The 14,577-nt window shown below is 43.8% G+C and overlaps 1 protein-coding gene across 5 annotated transcripts in view; it reads left to right on the top strand.

The window, feature by feature from the left end:
* The first annotated feature begins 568 nt into the window (after positions 1 to 568).
* The window catches only part of LOC141148207 (uncharacterized), a 186,511-nt gene continuing 172,502 nt past the window's right edge, over positions 569 to 14,577 (top strand). For 2 of the 5 annotated variants that reach the window (XM_073635436.1, XM_073635435.1), the window contains exons 1-2: positions 569 to 698; positions 10,208 to 10,478. In XM_073635436.1, coding sequence (XP_073491537.1) covers positions 588 to 698; positions 10,208 to 10,478 — 382 coding nt within the window. In that variant the 5' untranslated portion in view covers positions 569 to 587. Of the gene's footprint in view, positions 719 to 1,737; positions 1,911 to 9,140; positions 9,276 to 10,207; positions 10,479 to 14,577 lie in introns of those variants that run through there. The other 3 variants (XM_073635438.1, XM_073635439.1, XM_073635440.1) reach the window with 3 other exon arrangements.

Raw genomic sequence — 14,577 nt, 5'->3', positions numbered from 1 at the left:
CAGCCTGCACACCTGTCCAAACGCAAATGTGAGCCCAGTGTGTGCACACACATGTAAACCGCAGTCGCACCATACAGGTAACATGTCGCCGCGAACATCAGAGTGAGGAGAATAATTCTAACACAAGAGCTACTATCTAACTCTAAAGTGATGAGCTGTAAAGGCTTTTAAAGCGTCACCTATGGGGATTTTTGGGCACCATCATTTTTAGTGATATCCCGGGCGCACGTAATTTTAAGACATGTGATGTTTGGTATCTATTTACTGATTGCAACCTCATCTTTTATACCTTACCCAAAATTATATGGTGTGGTTTTGCACTAACATTAATTTTATTATATTTTTTCCTGAAAACTTTGCATTCAATAAACAGTTGCGCAAATATCATGTGAAACAAAAACCTGCAACTATCACCTTTTTATTCTACGGGGCCTCTGCTTTCAGAAAATATATCATGTTCTGGGGGGTTTATTAATGTTATTACCAAAAAAATTAAGATTTTTACATGTATGTGGTAAATGAAAACAAAAATTGCTCTGGTGCCAAACTGGTAAAGGGCGTATTGATTGAGGATCACGTGCAGAGGAATGTTCTCACATATTCTTTTATATTCTTTTCCTCCTTCTGTATTATCACTACAGCAGCACACGGCTTCTCCAGCTTGGTATGAGAAAAGGTCCCCATCATCCTGTGGGAAGGTAAGGAAACTACATTTAAGGTAAAGATTCAGAATTAGTAAATATAGTTACAGAGCAATGTCCAGAAATATCTAGTAACAAAAACAAAGAAGCAGCACTCTATGGGTGAAGCCTAAATACTTGTAGAACTTTGGTCAAGTAAAAAGTTAATTTATTTATTGCACATCTGGGAAATAAACAACTGTCAATAATAAAAGTTTGCAGGGGTTGCAGAGGCAATCATAAAAACATATAGTCAGTGTAGATACTGATGTAAAAGTTATATTGTAGGGCTGAAAACAAATAACCAATTAAATCGACGAAACAAATCGATTATGAAATTAATTGATTACTGTTTTCATAATATATTAATCAGGCCAGTAACATAATGGGGGTTAAAAAAAACAAAAAAATAAAATGAGCCATTTATAGTACAAAAAGAGCAAATAAACACTACTGTAAATATTACGTTCACAGTTCTACAGTAAAAAAAGGAACCCCTTACAGTAGTGATTATTTACTTTTTTTTGTACTATAAAGAGCTCATTTTATTTTTTTTTAACCCCATTATGTTACTAAGCGTCTTATGCCCTGTACACACGGTCGGACTTTCCGACGGAATATGTGCGATTGGATTGTGTTGTTGGAAATTCCGACCGTGTGTGGGCTCCATCGGACTTTTTCCATCGGAATTTCCGACACACAAAGTTTGAGAGCAGGCTATAAAATTTTCCGACAACAAAATCCGATCCTTTAAATTCCGATCGTGTGTACACAAATCCGACAGACAAAGTGCCACGAATGCTCAGAATAAATTAAGAGAAGAAAGCTATTGGCCACTGCCCCGTTTATAGTCCCGACGTACGTGTTTTACGTCACCGCGTTCAGAACGCTAGGATTTTCAATGGGGCACATTCACATTCTATGCTTTTTTCAGCCACTGCGTATTTGGAAAGGGTCGGGGACTTTTTTTTTTTTTAACGCAAAACGTTATTATTCAAAACAATAATAATACAATAAACAATCACTGTGGTGACAAGTGTAAGATAGATGTGTGCCTCCAATAGGAGGGAAGACATTTTTGGGACTGGCAGCAGAGGAGAGTGCAATTGCTGGTTGGATATCGTATGTCCCCAAGGGCTGTGACCACTACCGGAAGCTGCTTTTCCTGTGGATATCTTTACCACTTGCTGGTTGACGCTCGATTTGGCCCAATGGGGGCTGCTGCTACAGGTGAGAGGCTGGGGGAAATAGGTGTCGCACTCCGGAGCCTGATTGGAGGCACATATCTACTTTAGACACTTGTCGTCACAGTGATTGTTTACTGCACTTGCACTTTCCTGTATTATCAGAAGATCTTACCTTGTTGGTATTGGGAGCTGCATTGCATGACTTTTGGACTACACGTATCACTCATCAATTATTGTTTGGACATTTATTACACACCACTGTGAGTCATGGGTTTATATGAATTCTTTTGCACATTGTTTATTTATTTTGGTGGAATCGCACTTTACTCTGTATGAGTTTACCTCATTCTTCATTGTATTTCATGATTGTTATTTATATATTTATGTATTTATGATATTTATGCACTATTGCACTTTTACTTATTTTGTACTTTTACATATTGCATATATACATTCTTTTACTTAGGCGTAAGTAGCGCCACATAATTCGTTTTTTTATTTAGACTCAAAATCAGTTTACTGAATCAGATCAGGCAGTCTATCATTACTGCTCACTGACTGGCTGCTAGAGGTTACAACACACGTTATATGGCTCACTGATTATTTGTTAGAGGTTATAGCACAGGACTTCTGCTTGTTGATTGGTTGCTAGAGATGACTGTACTGTAGATCAATACTGCTCACTGATTGGTTAGCAGAAGTTACTGGATATCCTTACCACTCACTAATTGGTTTCTAGAGGTTAGTGCCCATTGTTACTGCTCACTGATTGGTTGCTAAAGGTTACAGAACATCATCTCCTCACTGCCTGCACACCATGGACTGGGGAGGTGAGGGGACCCATCAAGAGACAGAAAACGCCTAGGAATACTAATACTCCTGGTATCAGTGACAATGCTGAGGGAAGGGGGGGGGCAGGGGTGATCAGCGGCAATGCTGGGGGGTTGATGGGATCAGTGGCAGTTGTGGGGGATGGGATTAGTTAGGGGGCAGTACACTGTGGCAAATTCTGAATCATGAGCAAAGCTGGAAATCTTTGGCAAGTATATAGTGGGGGATTCTACACTGACCATCAATGTAATGGGGAATTTACAATGACCACCAATGTGAGAGGGAATTTGCACTGACTACCCTGTAAGGGGGATTTTAGGCCACCGACCAATATAAAGAGGGATTTCTACACTGACACCAATGTGTCAACATTATTAACATATCAATTGCCGCCGATCCAAGGCTATTTACATATAAATGTCGCCGCTATTTACATATCAATGCAGGTTACATGTGCTAAAACTTCAAGAGACAAGGAAATTTAAACTGGGCTAGTTGGCAAGTATGAGGCAGCTGCTTTGGGCCCCACAACAATGATGGGGCTCAGGGCAGCTGCCCCTTTTGCCCTGCCTTAAGGACAGCCCTGACTTCAGCCCCGGACGAATTGCCTGCTCAATGACCAGGCCATTTTTTGTGATTCAGCACTGCATCGCTTTAACTGACAATTGCACGGTCGTGCGACCTTGTACCCAAACAAAATCGATGTCCCTTTTTTCTCACAAATAGAGCTTTCTTTTGGTGGTATTTGATCACCTCTGCGGTTTTTATTATTTGTGCTATAAACAATTTTCAAAAAAACACAATATTTTGTACTTTTTGCTGTAATAAATATCCCCAATGTTTTTTTTTTAAAAAAGCAAATTGTTTCCTCAGTGTAGGCCGATATTTATTCTTCTACATATTTTTGGTAATAAAAATTGCAATAAGCGTATATTGATTGGTTTGCACAAAAGTTATTGCGTCTACAAAATGGGGGATAGATTTATGGCATTTTTATTATAATTTTTTTTTTTTTTTACTAATAATGATGGTGATCAGCGATTTTTATCATGACTGCGACATTATGACGGACACATTGGACACTTTTGACACGCTTTTTGGTCGGTTGACAATTATACAGTGATCAGTGCTATAAAAATGCACTGCTTACTGTGTAAATGTCACTGGCAGGGAAGGGGTTAACACTAGGGGGCGATCAAGGGGTTAACTGTGTTCCCTGTGTGTGTTCTAACTGTGGGGGGAGGGGACTGACTATAGGAGATGAGAGATCGTGGTTCCCAGCTCGTAGGAACTCACAATCTGCCTCTCCTCACAGAACTGAGATGTGTGTGTTTACACACACATGTCCCTGTTCTTCCTTTCGTGCCTGCAATCGCTTGTGGCCAGCAGTCATCGCGACCGCCGGTCATGAGCATCGACACCCCCGCTGTGCAGCGGGCGTGCATGCGTGCATGCTATCCCGCTTAAAGGGACCGACGTTCGGTTACGACGGTTCGCAAGATCGTGCCGACCTGCCGCAGTATAATATCGGCGGCTGGTCGGCAAGTGGTTAAAGTCTTTGGGGTTATAGATCAATCAATATGATCCTGAATACCCCTGTAGCTCCACCCTCAAAAGAAGCCACTTGTTCAGATGGGTCCCCTGTTCTTGGCCTCCACCTCTTCAAAGTCCTCAGCCCTTCTGACACACCAAGACTCAGAGTTCACACCTACAATTTTGCAAATAAATCACTGATATAAGTTAAGTCTATATACAGTCTCCACTTCTCAAGGGCACACTTGGTTCTTTGTTCTACTCAGCTTCTGCTGACTCACTTCTTGAGCAGAGCTGACAAGACCTGAGGCTGCATTCACACCTGAGCATTTTCAGCTCGTAAAACGCCCAAAAACGCCTGAAAAACGCCCAACAAGCTAAATCCCATTCATTTCAATGGCACCTGTTCACATCTGAGTGTTTTGTCACCTGAAACAAAACGCCGGAAAAACGTCTTAAGCTCAAAAAAGAACATGAGCTTCTTTGGGGCTGATTACAGGTGTTTTTTCTGCCTTTTACATTGGTGACCTAAACAAAATTGTGGCAAAAACGCGGTAAAATCACGCCACTTTGAAACGCTCAGGTGTGAATGCAGCTTACCTGTCAGCTCAGCAACAGCCCATTACAGGCAGGAATTCACAGTCCCTTAACAGTAGCACATGTGAGTGACACGGCTTAAACTTCCTCCCTCACTTCCTTTGTGGTCACTGAGCCCAGCACCTGTCAGGACCTGGACTTTAACTTGGGACCTCGGCTGTGTCTGGCAATGACTCTGCTTGCTGAGCCACCTGAATGCTGGACAGTTCCCTGGACAATTCCTTAAATGATCCTGCTGTGAATCTTATGCCTCGTTTCCACTGAGCGGATCGGTTCGGTTCAGGTCGGTACGGTACGCTATTTTGGGTGTTTCCATTATGAAAGCGGCCCATACAACCGAACCGTACCGCTCCATTCAGGGTCCTGCTTCAGATGTGGGCCCATAGAAAATGGAACGGTTCGGTTAGGGTGGAGCTACGATATATTCCACTGATTGGCTGACAGAAAACCCTCTGCTGTGCTATGCTGAGGCAATTTTTCTAAACCATGTATGGCCCCTTGTGGTCCCACTTGCAGTGGAAACGCTCACCAGAATAGACCGGACCATTCTAGGCCATTCAAACTGTACCGACCCGAACCGATCCGCTCAGTGGAAACGAGGCATTATTTGCCTTGAACCTTGAATTTTTTGCGCCTCCCATGAATTAACTGATTTAAGCCATGTCTCTGCACTTCCTGGTTGCCAGAATATTGTGCCTTCTCCAGCCAATATCCTTCCCCTCCCCCCTCTGACACACGGGGACTTCCTACTGGCTTTCCCGGAGCATCAGAGGGGGGCGGGAGTCACCCGAGTACGTCAACATGTGGCCCCACCCTCAGTTATAAAAGAACTGTCACCTGCGAGGATGCATCATACGGCGGGTGCCTCCCATGGAGGAGGATCTTTTTTATTTTTTTTTTGGTCCATCGGTGGAGCGAGAGAAGAAGATGAATGGACTTCATGGGATATTTTTATTTTTTTATTTTTTGATAAAGGACTTGTCCCCAAGCTGTGTCTTGTGTTTTTTTTTTTAACATTTTGACACTTTTTTGTGAAATGGTAGGGGTACGATGTACCCGTTACCATTTCAAACGGGGGGCGGGATCTGCGAGTCCCCTTAAAGGGGCTTCCAGATTTCGATAAGCCCCCCACCCACTGACCCCCACAACCATCGGGCAAGGGTTGTGGGGATGAGGCCCTTGTCCCCATAAACATGGGGACAAGGTGCTTTGGGGGCTACCCCCCTCTTTTCCTGTGGCCTGCCAGGTTGCGTGCTCAGATAAGGGTCTGATATGGATTTTTGGGGGGGACCCAAGCCATTTTTTTTATTTTGGCGCGGGGTTCCCCTTAAAATCCATACCAGACCTGCAGGGTCTGGTATGGATTTTGAGGGGGACCCCTATGCCATTTTTTAAAAAATATTGGTGCAGGATTCCCCTTAATATCCATAGCAGACCTGAAGGGCCTGATATGGAATTTGGGGGGACCCCCACGCAATTTTTTTTTTAAATTTTGGTTCGGGGTTCCCCTTAATATTTATACCAGACCCAAAGGGACTGATAATGGACTGGGGGGATCCCATGCCATTTTTTTCAATGACTTTTATCTGTGTTGCCTGACCCGACAATGTATTATAGCCGCGAGTAGTTTTAAATGACTTTTTTTATTTAGAAATGTCATTTTATGAAGGGACTGTTCTAAACACGGAAAACATGCGCCCCTTTACAGGCATACTATAGACACCCCCCAGGTACGAAATTGAAAGGAATATTTCACTTTTATTGTTTCACTTTAAGCATTATTAAAATCACTGCTCCCGAAAAAAACGACTATTTTTAAAACTTTTTTTTGCATTGATACATGTCCCCTGGGGCAGAACCCAGGTCCCCAAACACTTTTTATGACAATAACTTGCATATTAATCCTTAAAATTAGCACTTTTGATTTTTCACGTTCGTGTCCCATAGACTTTAACGCTGTTCCCATGTTTGAGCAAATTTTTTGCCTATTCGCATGTTCTGCTGAAAACCTAACCGGGGGTGTTTGGCTCATCCCTATTCAGCATTGCATCTATATCTTCCACCTGACTGCCCCTGCTGGCATGGCTCATGTCTATTTATGAGGTAAGCTCTGCCCCCTGCCTCATAAATATTCCAAGCAGCCCCTCCCAACTTCCCACCCTCTAGTTCTAGAAAATTCCACAATCTTCCAGACCAGGGGGAAGTGCCAGAGAGAGCTGCCAGATGAGTCATCCAGACCTGAACTCACTAAACACTGACCCAGATTCACAGCTCAGGCTTTGCCCTGAGCTAAACTAGAACTTGCCTATCCAAAACTCTAATGCCGCGTACACACGGGTGGACTTTTCGACCGGACTGGTCCGACGGACCGAATCCGGCGGACAATCAGACCGTGTGTGGGCTTCATCGGACCTTCAGCGGACTTTTTCTGTCGAAAGTCTGACAGACTTAAGATTTGGAACATGCTTCAAATCTTTATGTCGTAACTACGTCGGACCCAGTTCCTATTGAGAAATCAGCTCGTCTGTATGCTTGGTGTGATCGTGTGTAGGCAAGTCCGTTCATTCAAAAGTCCGTCGGAAGTCCGTCAAAACTCCGTTGGAAAGTCCGTCGGACCAGTCCGGTCAAAAAGTCCGCCCGTGTGTACGCGGCATAACACTACTTCTAGCACACACTAGAGGGTGCTACATTTATTTACTTTTTACTACTAATGGTGGCTATCAGTGACTTATAGGGGGAAGGCAATAGTATGGTGGGCAATATGACACCAACTGACACTTTTGACATTTTGTGGGAACCAGTGACACTAATACAGTGATCAGTGCTAAAAATATGCACTGTCACTCTTCTGGCTGGGAAGGGGTTTAACATCTAGAGGTGATAAAAGAGTGCCCAACCAGTGTTTACTATGCTTTCACTAAGGGATGTGCTGTTTTTTGTTCCCTACTTTGCACATCCTCACTGACAGGACAGAGCTTTGTATTGTTTACATTCACAGAGCTCTGTCCTGTCTTCCTTCTTGCTAATCAGTGGGTGCCGGCGGCCATCCATTTGCAGATCTTCTCTCCCCTCACTTCTGGGTCTGGCTGGCTGGAGCCATTGACTCCCAGTGCTGTCAATCAAAGCCAGTGACGAGGGAGTGGTGGGCGCCACCGATTTCCACTGTTTGTGTAAATGAATGCAGCAGAGGGGATCAGGGGCGAGTACGCATGAGTGCCCCCATGGGAAGCAGCTTCCCTTGGGGGGCACTGGACAGAAAGGAGGGGGCCAGGAGCACCACTGGGGGACCACAGGTTCAGGGCCACTCTGCGCAATTCCATTGCACAGAGCAGGTAATAATAGACATTTTTTTTGACAAATACACATTTGTATTTTCTTTCTGTCTTTATTGCACAACCAACATTGTCAGATTACAGGTTCTTATACTTAGACACAGAGGGGGAAGGGGGGGAACAGAGGGACTTTATATGAAACAAGACACTTATGCCACGTACACACGGTCGGACTTTTCGAACGGACTGGTCCAACGGACCGGGTCCGGCAGACAATCCGATCGTGTGTGGGCTTCATTGGACCTTCAGTGGACTTTTTCAGTCAAAAATCTGACGGATTTTAGATTTGGAACATGCTTCAAATCTTTACGTCGTAACTCCGTCTGACCCAGTTCCTATCGAGAAATCCGCTCATCTGTATGCTAGTCCGACTGACAAAAACTGACGCTAGGGCAGCTATTGGCTACTGGCTATCAACTTCCTTATTTTAGTCCGGTGTACGTCATCACATACAAATCTGTCGGACTTTGGTGTGATCGTGTGTAGGCAAGTCCGCTCGATAAAAAGTCAGTTGGAAGTCTGTCAAAAGTCAGTTGAAAGTCCGTCAGACCAGTCCGGTCGAAAAGTCGCCCGTGTGTACGCAGCTTTAGGGTAAATTAAATCAATCAATATAATAAAAATAGTAATTTATTGGCGAACACAGAGGGAGGTAGTACAGTAGATAAATTAATAATGGGTCAATATGTAATTAGCAGAATTAAAAGGTATGATAATAACATAACACAATAAAATTCATAACATAGTAGCATTGTTACACATGATTAATAATAAACCAACAGTACATTCCAAAGTGTGTATACAGTAAAAACAGTAATAGTTTTTTTATCCACCCTTTTCCTTTCTCTCCATATCTCTGCTACTTAGTTCTTCTTTTCTACACCCCACTAACACTATTCCATCATCTGTTTTTCACCAGTTCCTTGGGTTCACCCCCACTACTCCAGTTCTGGTAGAGTGTACCCCATCCCCATATGTGATCCATTCCACCACATGGCCAGCTTGCCGGTCCTTGGTTGTTACCTCAGCTCCCGGGGGGAGGCCAATTTCACCTCCCAGTGCCTCTGATCCCTATCATCACTACCATTATTTGTATGTATATTACTCGCTACCCATAGGTAAGAGTTGTTAGGACCATGTTTATGCTCCCTCTCTTTCCTTTTTTTAATCAATTACCATTGATTATCAATATACCATTTACCACAGGTATCCCCAATGTATATCTGCTCCTGATGCGTGGAAATAATAAACAAAACGCGTCAAGCTTTTTACTATTGGATACTATGCCCCAGTGACCATGATTCTGCTATGGGTTTGATCTATTTAAATCATCAATTAATTTTATTGGTTTTTACTGTATACACACTTTGGAATGTACTGTTGGTTTATCATTAATCATGTGTAACAATGCTACTATATTATGCATTTTATTGTGTTATGTTATTATCATACCTTTTAATTCTGCTAATTACATATTGACCCATTATTAATTTATCTACTGTACTACCTCCCTCTGTGTTCGCCAATAAATTACTATTTTTATTATATTGATTGATTTAATTTACCCTAAGTGTCTTGTTTCATATAAAGTCCCGCTGTTCCCCCCTTTCGCCCCCCTTCCCCCTCTGTGTCTAAGTATCAGGGATGGGGACCTGTGTACCGGATGGTCACTGTTCATATAAAGTCCCACCTGTATTCATTTCTTATAAAAAGGTTCTTATACTTAAACAAACAAACCGCCACGTTCTTTCCTGAAGAAGCCATATGGCGAAACATGTAGAAAACTTGAACGTGATTACAATAAATCATGGTCACTAATAGGATGTTTTGCATACACCTATGACTATGATTATATTGTATGTACTGTTGTTATGACATTGTTCATTTAATCTTGTATATATTTTTTAACACATTGTTGATTCAATATCTTGTCGCCATGCACCCACAAAGTCCCATATCTTCCAAATACTTCAAAAAATGCAAGAAATGAAATAAACTACTTATCATGTTATCGGATCATGACTTACTGTATGTCTGTTAATTGTTCCAGATGGGGCGAAAAAAGGTGGCAATCTGCTCCAGAGACAGCAAACAGAATTATGAATGGCTGATAGATTTTCTAGAGAACAGAATGTGTAAGAAAACAAGGATAGAGGCCCGACCTGTGTACATAACCAACAACATATCTACATTTCATCAAGAGGTGTCCGGGTATAACTTTGCCATCTTGTATCATACTAAGAAGCGTGGAAGGATAAATATCACCAATGTGCCTAGCTCACTCTACGATGACGAGCTACAATTTCTTCATGACATGTTTGGTAAGTAATAGGGTTTTTTTTTCATAAATATTAAAGAATTGTTCCACTCTTGATAAACCAGCCAGACTTAGTTGGAAAGTAATTAATAAATTATATCCTGCAACTATTCTACAGTCCTGTCCAATAAACAAAGCCCAGATTTGTTGTCTCGGATGTAGTAGAGAAGGGTTAGGACCTAAGTCAGGCTTCATTGCTTTTGGTATTTATTGCAGAGATTTTTTATTTTTTTTTTCTCTTCCCGGGTCACATGAGGGATGCGATTTCCCCTCTGATGTTGTGGCTGGTCAGACATGTATCCTGAGATAGCGTGGTCAGAGCGGCCACCACAACATCAGAGAGTAAATGGCATCCCTTATCATGTGAGTCCGGGAGGCCACGGTGGTGTGTGTGGGTAATCCACTTAAAGACAGAGCCTTTTCTGGCACTTTATAACAATCAGTATTTTTTGCTAGAAAATTTCTTAGAACCCATAAATTATATATATATTTTTTAGCAGAGAATCTAGAGAATAAAATGGCAATTGAATATTTTATATCACACGGTATTTGTGCAGCGGTGTTTTAAACGCAATTTTTTGGGAAAAGGGACATTTTCATGAATTTTAAAAAATCCAAACAGTAAAGTTACCCCAATTTTTTTGTATATTGTGAAAGATAATGTTACGCCGAGTAAATAGATACCAAACATGTCACGCTTTATAATTGTATGCACTCGTGGAATGGCGACAAACTATGGTACCTAAGAATTTCCATAGGCGACGCTTTAAATTTTTTTTACGGTTACCAGGTTAGAGTTAAAGAGGAGGTCTAGTGCTAGAATTATTGCTCTCGCTCTAATGATCACGGCGATACCTCACATGTGTGATTTGAACACCGTTTACATATGCGGGCGCGACTTCCGTATGCATTTTCTTTGCTGCGCGAGCTCGCGGGGACAGGGGCGCTTTAAAAAAATTTTTTTCCTTATTTATTTTATTTAATTATACATTTATAAATTGTGTTAAAAAAAAAAAAATATGACTTTTATTGGTGTCACAAGGAATATAAACATCCCTTGTGACAGAAATAGGTGGTGACAGGTACTCTTTATGGAGGGATCGTGGGTCTAAAAGACCCCAAATCCCTCCTTTGCACTTAAAAGTATTCAAAACACCGAAAACGGCGATTCTGAATACTGTGTATTTTTTTTTAAATCGGCGCCATTGGCAGCCCAGTGAATGGGAAGTGACGTCATGACGTCGCTTCCGCGTTTACAGTTAGAAGGCCGGAACAAAGCCGCACACAGCTTTGTTCCAGCCCGCCCCCAGCCGCCGGAGACAGCTGATTGGCCACCAGGCCTCCCGATTGAACGGGAAGCCCGGTAAGAGCGGCGGGAGGTGGCGGGAGGGGGGATGTCCCCTCCCGCTCCTCCGGTATAACAGCCGAGTGGCTTTTAGCCGGATCGGTTGTTATACTCAGATAGCCGATCGCCGGCTCTAAACAACGGTACCAGGATGATGCCTGCAGCTGTGGGCATCATCCTGGTATAACCACGGAAAGCCGAGTACGCACATCTGCGTACGCTCGGCGGGAAGGGGATAAATACATAAGTGGTAGGGATGAGCTTTGAGTTTGAGTCGAACTCGTGTTCGACTTGAACATCGGCTGTTTGCCAGTTTGCCGAACAGCGAACAATTTTTGGTGTTCGCGGCAAACTCGAATGCCGTGGAACACCCTTTAAAAGTCTATGGGAAAAATCAAAAGTGCTAATTTTTAAAGGCTTATATGCATGGTATTGTCATAAAAAGTGTTTGGGGACCCGGGTCCTGCCCCAGGGGACATGGATCAATGCAAAAAAAGTTTTAAAAACGTATGTTTTTTCGGGAGCAGTGATTTTAATAATGCTTAAAGTGAAACAATAAAAGTGTAATATCCCTTTAAATTTCGTACCTGGGGGGTTGTCTATAGTATGCCTGTAAAGGGGCGCATGTTTCCCGTGTTTAGAACAGTCTGACAGCAAAATGACATTTCGAAGGAAAAAACTCATTTAAAACTACTCGCGGCTATTGCATTGCCGACAATACACATAGAAGTTCATTGATAAAAACGGCATGGGAATTCCCCACAGGGGAACCCCGAACCAAAATTTAAAAAAAAAAATGACGTGGGAGTCCCCCTAAATTCCATACCAGGCCCTTCAGGTCTGGTATGGGTATTAAGAGGAACCCCGGCCAAAATTAAAAAAAAAAAATGACGTGGGGTTCCCCCTAAATTCCATACCAGACCCTTATCCGAGCACGCAACCTGGCAGGCCGCAGGAAAAGAGAGGGGGATGAGAGTGCGCCCCCCCCCCTCCTGAACCATACCAGGCCACATGCCCTCAACATTGGGAGGGTGCTTTGGGGTAGCCCCCCAAAACACCTTGTCCCCATGTTGATGAGGACAAGGGCCTCATCCCCACAACCCTGGCCGGTGGTTGTGGGGGTCTGCGGGCGGGGGGGTTATCGGAATCTGGAAGCCCCCTTTAACAAGGGGACCCCCAGATCCCCCCCCCGTGTGAAATGGTAAGGGGGTAATTTCCCCTACCATTTCACTAAAAAACTGTCAAAAATGTTAAAAATGACAAGAGACAGTTTTTGACAATTCCTTTATTTAAATGCTTCTTCTTTCTTCTATCTTCCTTCATCTTCTTCTTCTTCTGGTTCTTCTGGTTCTTCCTCCGGTGTTCTCATCCAGCATCTCCTCCGCGGCATCTTCTATCTTCTTCTCCTCGGGCCCCTCCACACCCATGGCATGGGGGGAGGCTCCCGCTCTTCACTTCATCTTCTTCTTCATCTTCTTCTCTTCTTCTCTTCTTCATTTTCTTCTCCGGCCCGCTCCGCATCCATGCTGGCATGGAGGGAGGCTTCCGCTGTGTGACGGTGTCTCCTCATCTGACGGTTCTTAAATAACGGGGGGCGGGGCCACCCAGTGACCCCGCCCCCCTCTGACGCACGGGACATGACGGGACTTCCCTGTGGCATTCCCCGTGACGTCACAGGGAAGTCCCGTCGGAGAGGGGTGGCCCCGCCCCCGTTATTTAAGAACCGTCAGACGAGGAGACGCCGTCACACAGCGGGAGCCTCCCTCCATGCCACCATGGGTGCGGAGCGGCCCGGAGAAGAAAATGAAGAAGAGAAGAATAGAAGAAGAGAAGAAGAGAAGAAGATGAAGAGAAGAGCGGGAGCCTCCCCCCATGCCATGGGTGCGGAGCGGCCCGAGGAGAAGAAGATAGAAGACGCCGCAGAGGAGATGCTGGACGAGAACGCCGGAGGAAGAACCAGAAGAGCCAGAAGAACCAGAAGAAGAAGATGAAGGAAGATAGAAGAAAGAAGAAACATTTAAATAAAGGAATTGTCAAAAACTGTCTCTTGTCATTTTTAACATTTTTGACAGTTTTTTAGTGAAATGGTAGGGGTAAGTACCCCCTTACCATTTCACACAGGGGGGGGGCCGGGATCTGGGGGTCCCATTGTTAAAGGGGGCTTCCAGATTCCGATAAGCCCCCCACCTGCAGACCCCCACAACCACCGGCCAGGGTTGTGGGGATGAGGCCCTTGTCCTCATCAACATGGGGACAAGGTGTTTTGGGGGGCTACCCCAAAGCCCCCTCCCAATGTTGAGGGCATGTGACCTGGTACGGTTCAGGAGGGGGGGCGCACTCTTGTCCCCCCCTTCTTTTCCTGCGGCCTGCCAGGTTGCATGCTCGGATAAAGGTCTGGTATGGATTTTTGTGGGGACCCCACGCCATTTTTTTTTTTTTTTTTTGGCGCAGGGTTCCCCTTAAAATCCATACCAGACCTGAAGGGTCTGGTATGGAATTTAGGGGGACTTCCACGTCTTTTTTTTTTATTGTGGTTCGGGGTTCCCCTGTGGGGAATTCCCATGCCGTTTTTATCAATGAACTTCTATGTGTATTGTCGGCAATGCAATAGCCGCGAGTAGTTTTAAATGGGTTTTTTCCTTCGAAATGTAATTTTGCTGTCAGACTGTTCTAAACACGGGAAACATGCGCCCCTTTACAGGCATATTATAGACACCCCCCAGCTATGAAATTTAAAGGGATATTACACTTTTATTGT

This window comes from Aquarana catesbeiana, linkage group LG06 (genome assembly GCF_042186555.1).
Source record: "Aquarana catesbeiana isolate 2022-GZ linkage group LG06, ASM4218655v1, whole genome shotgun sequence".
Classification (NCBI taxonomy): domain Eukaryota; kingdom Metazoa; phylum Chordata; class Amphibia; order Anura; family Ranidae; genus Aquarana; species Aquarana catesbeiana.
This window is presented reverse-complemented; position numbering and strand designations above follow the sequence as displayed.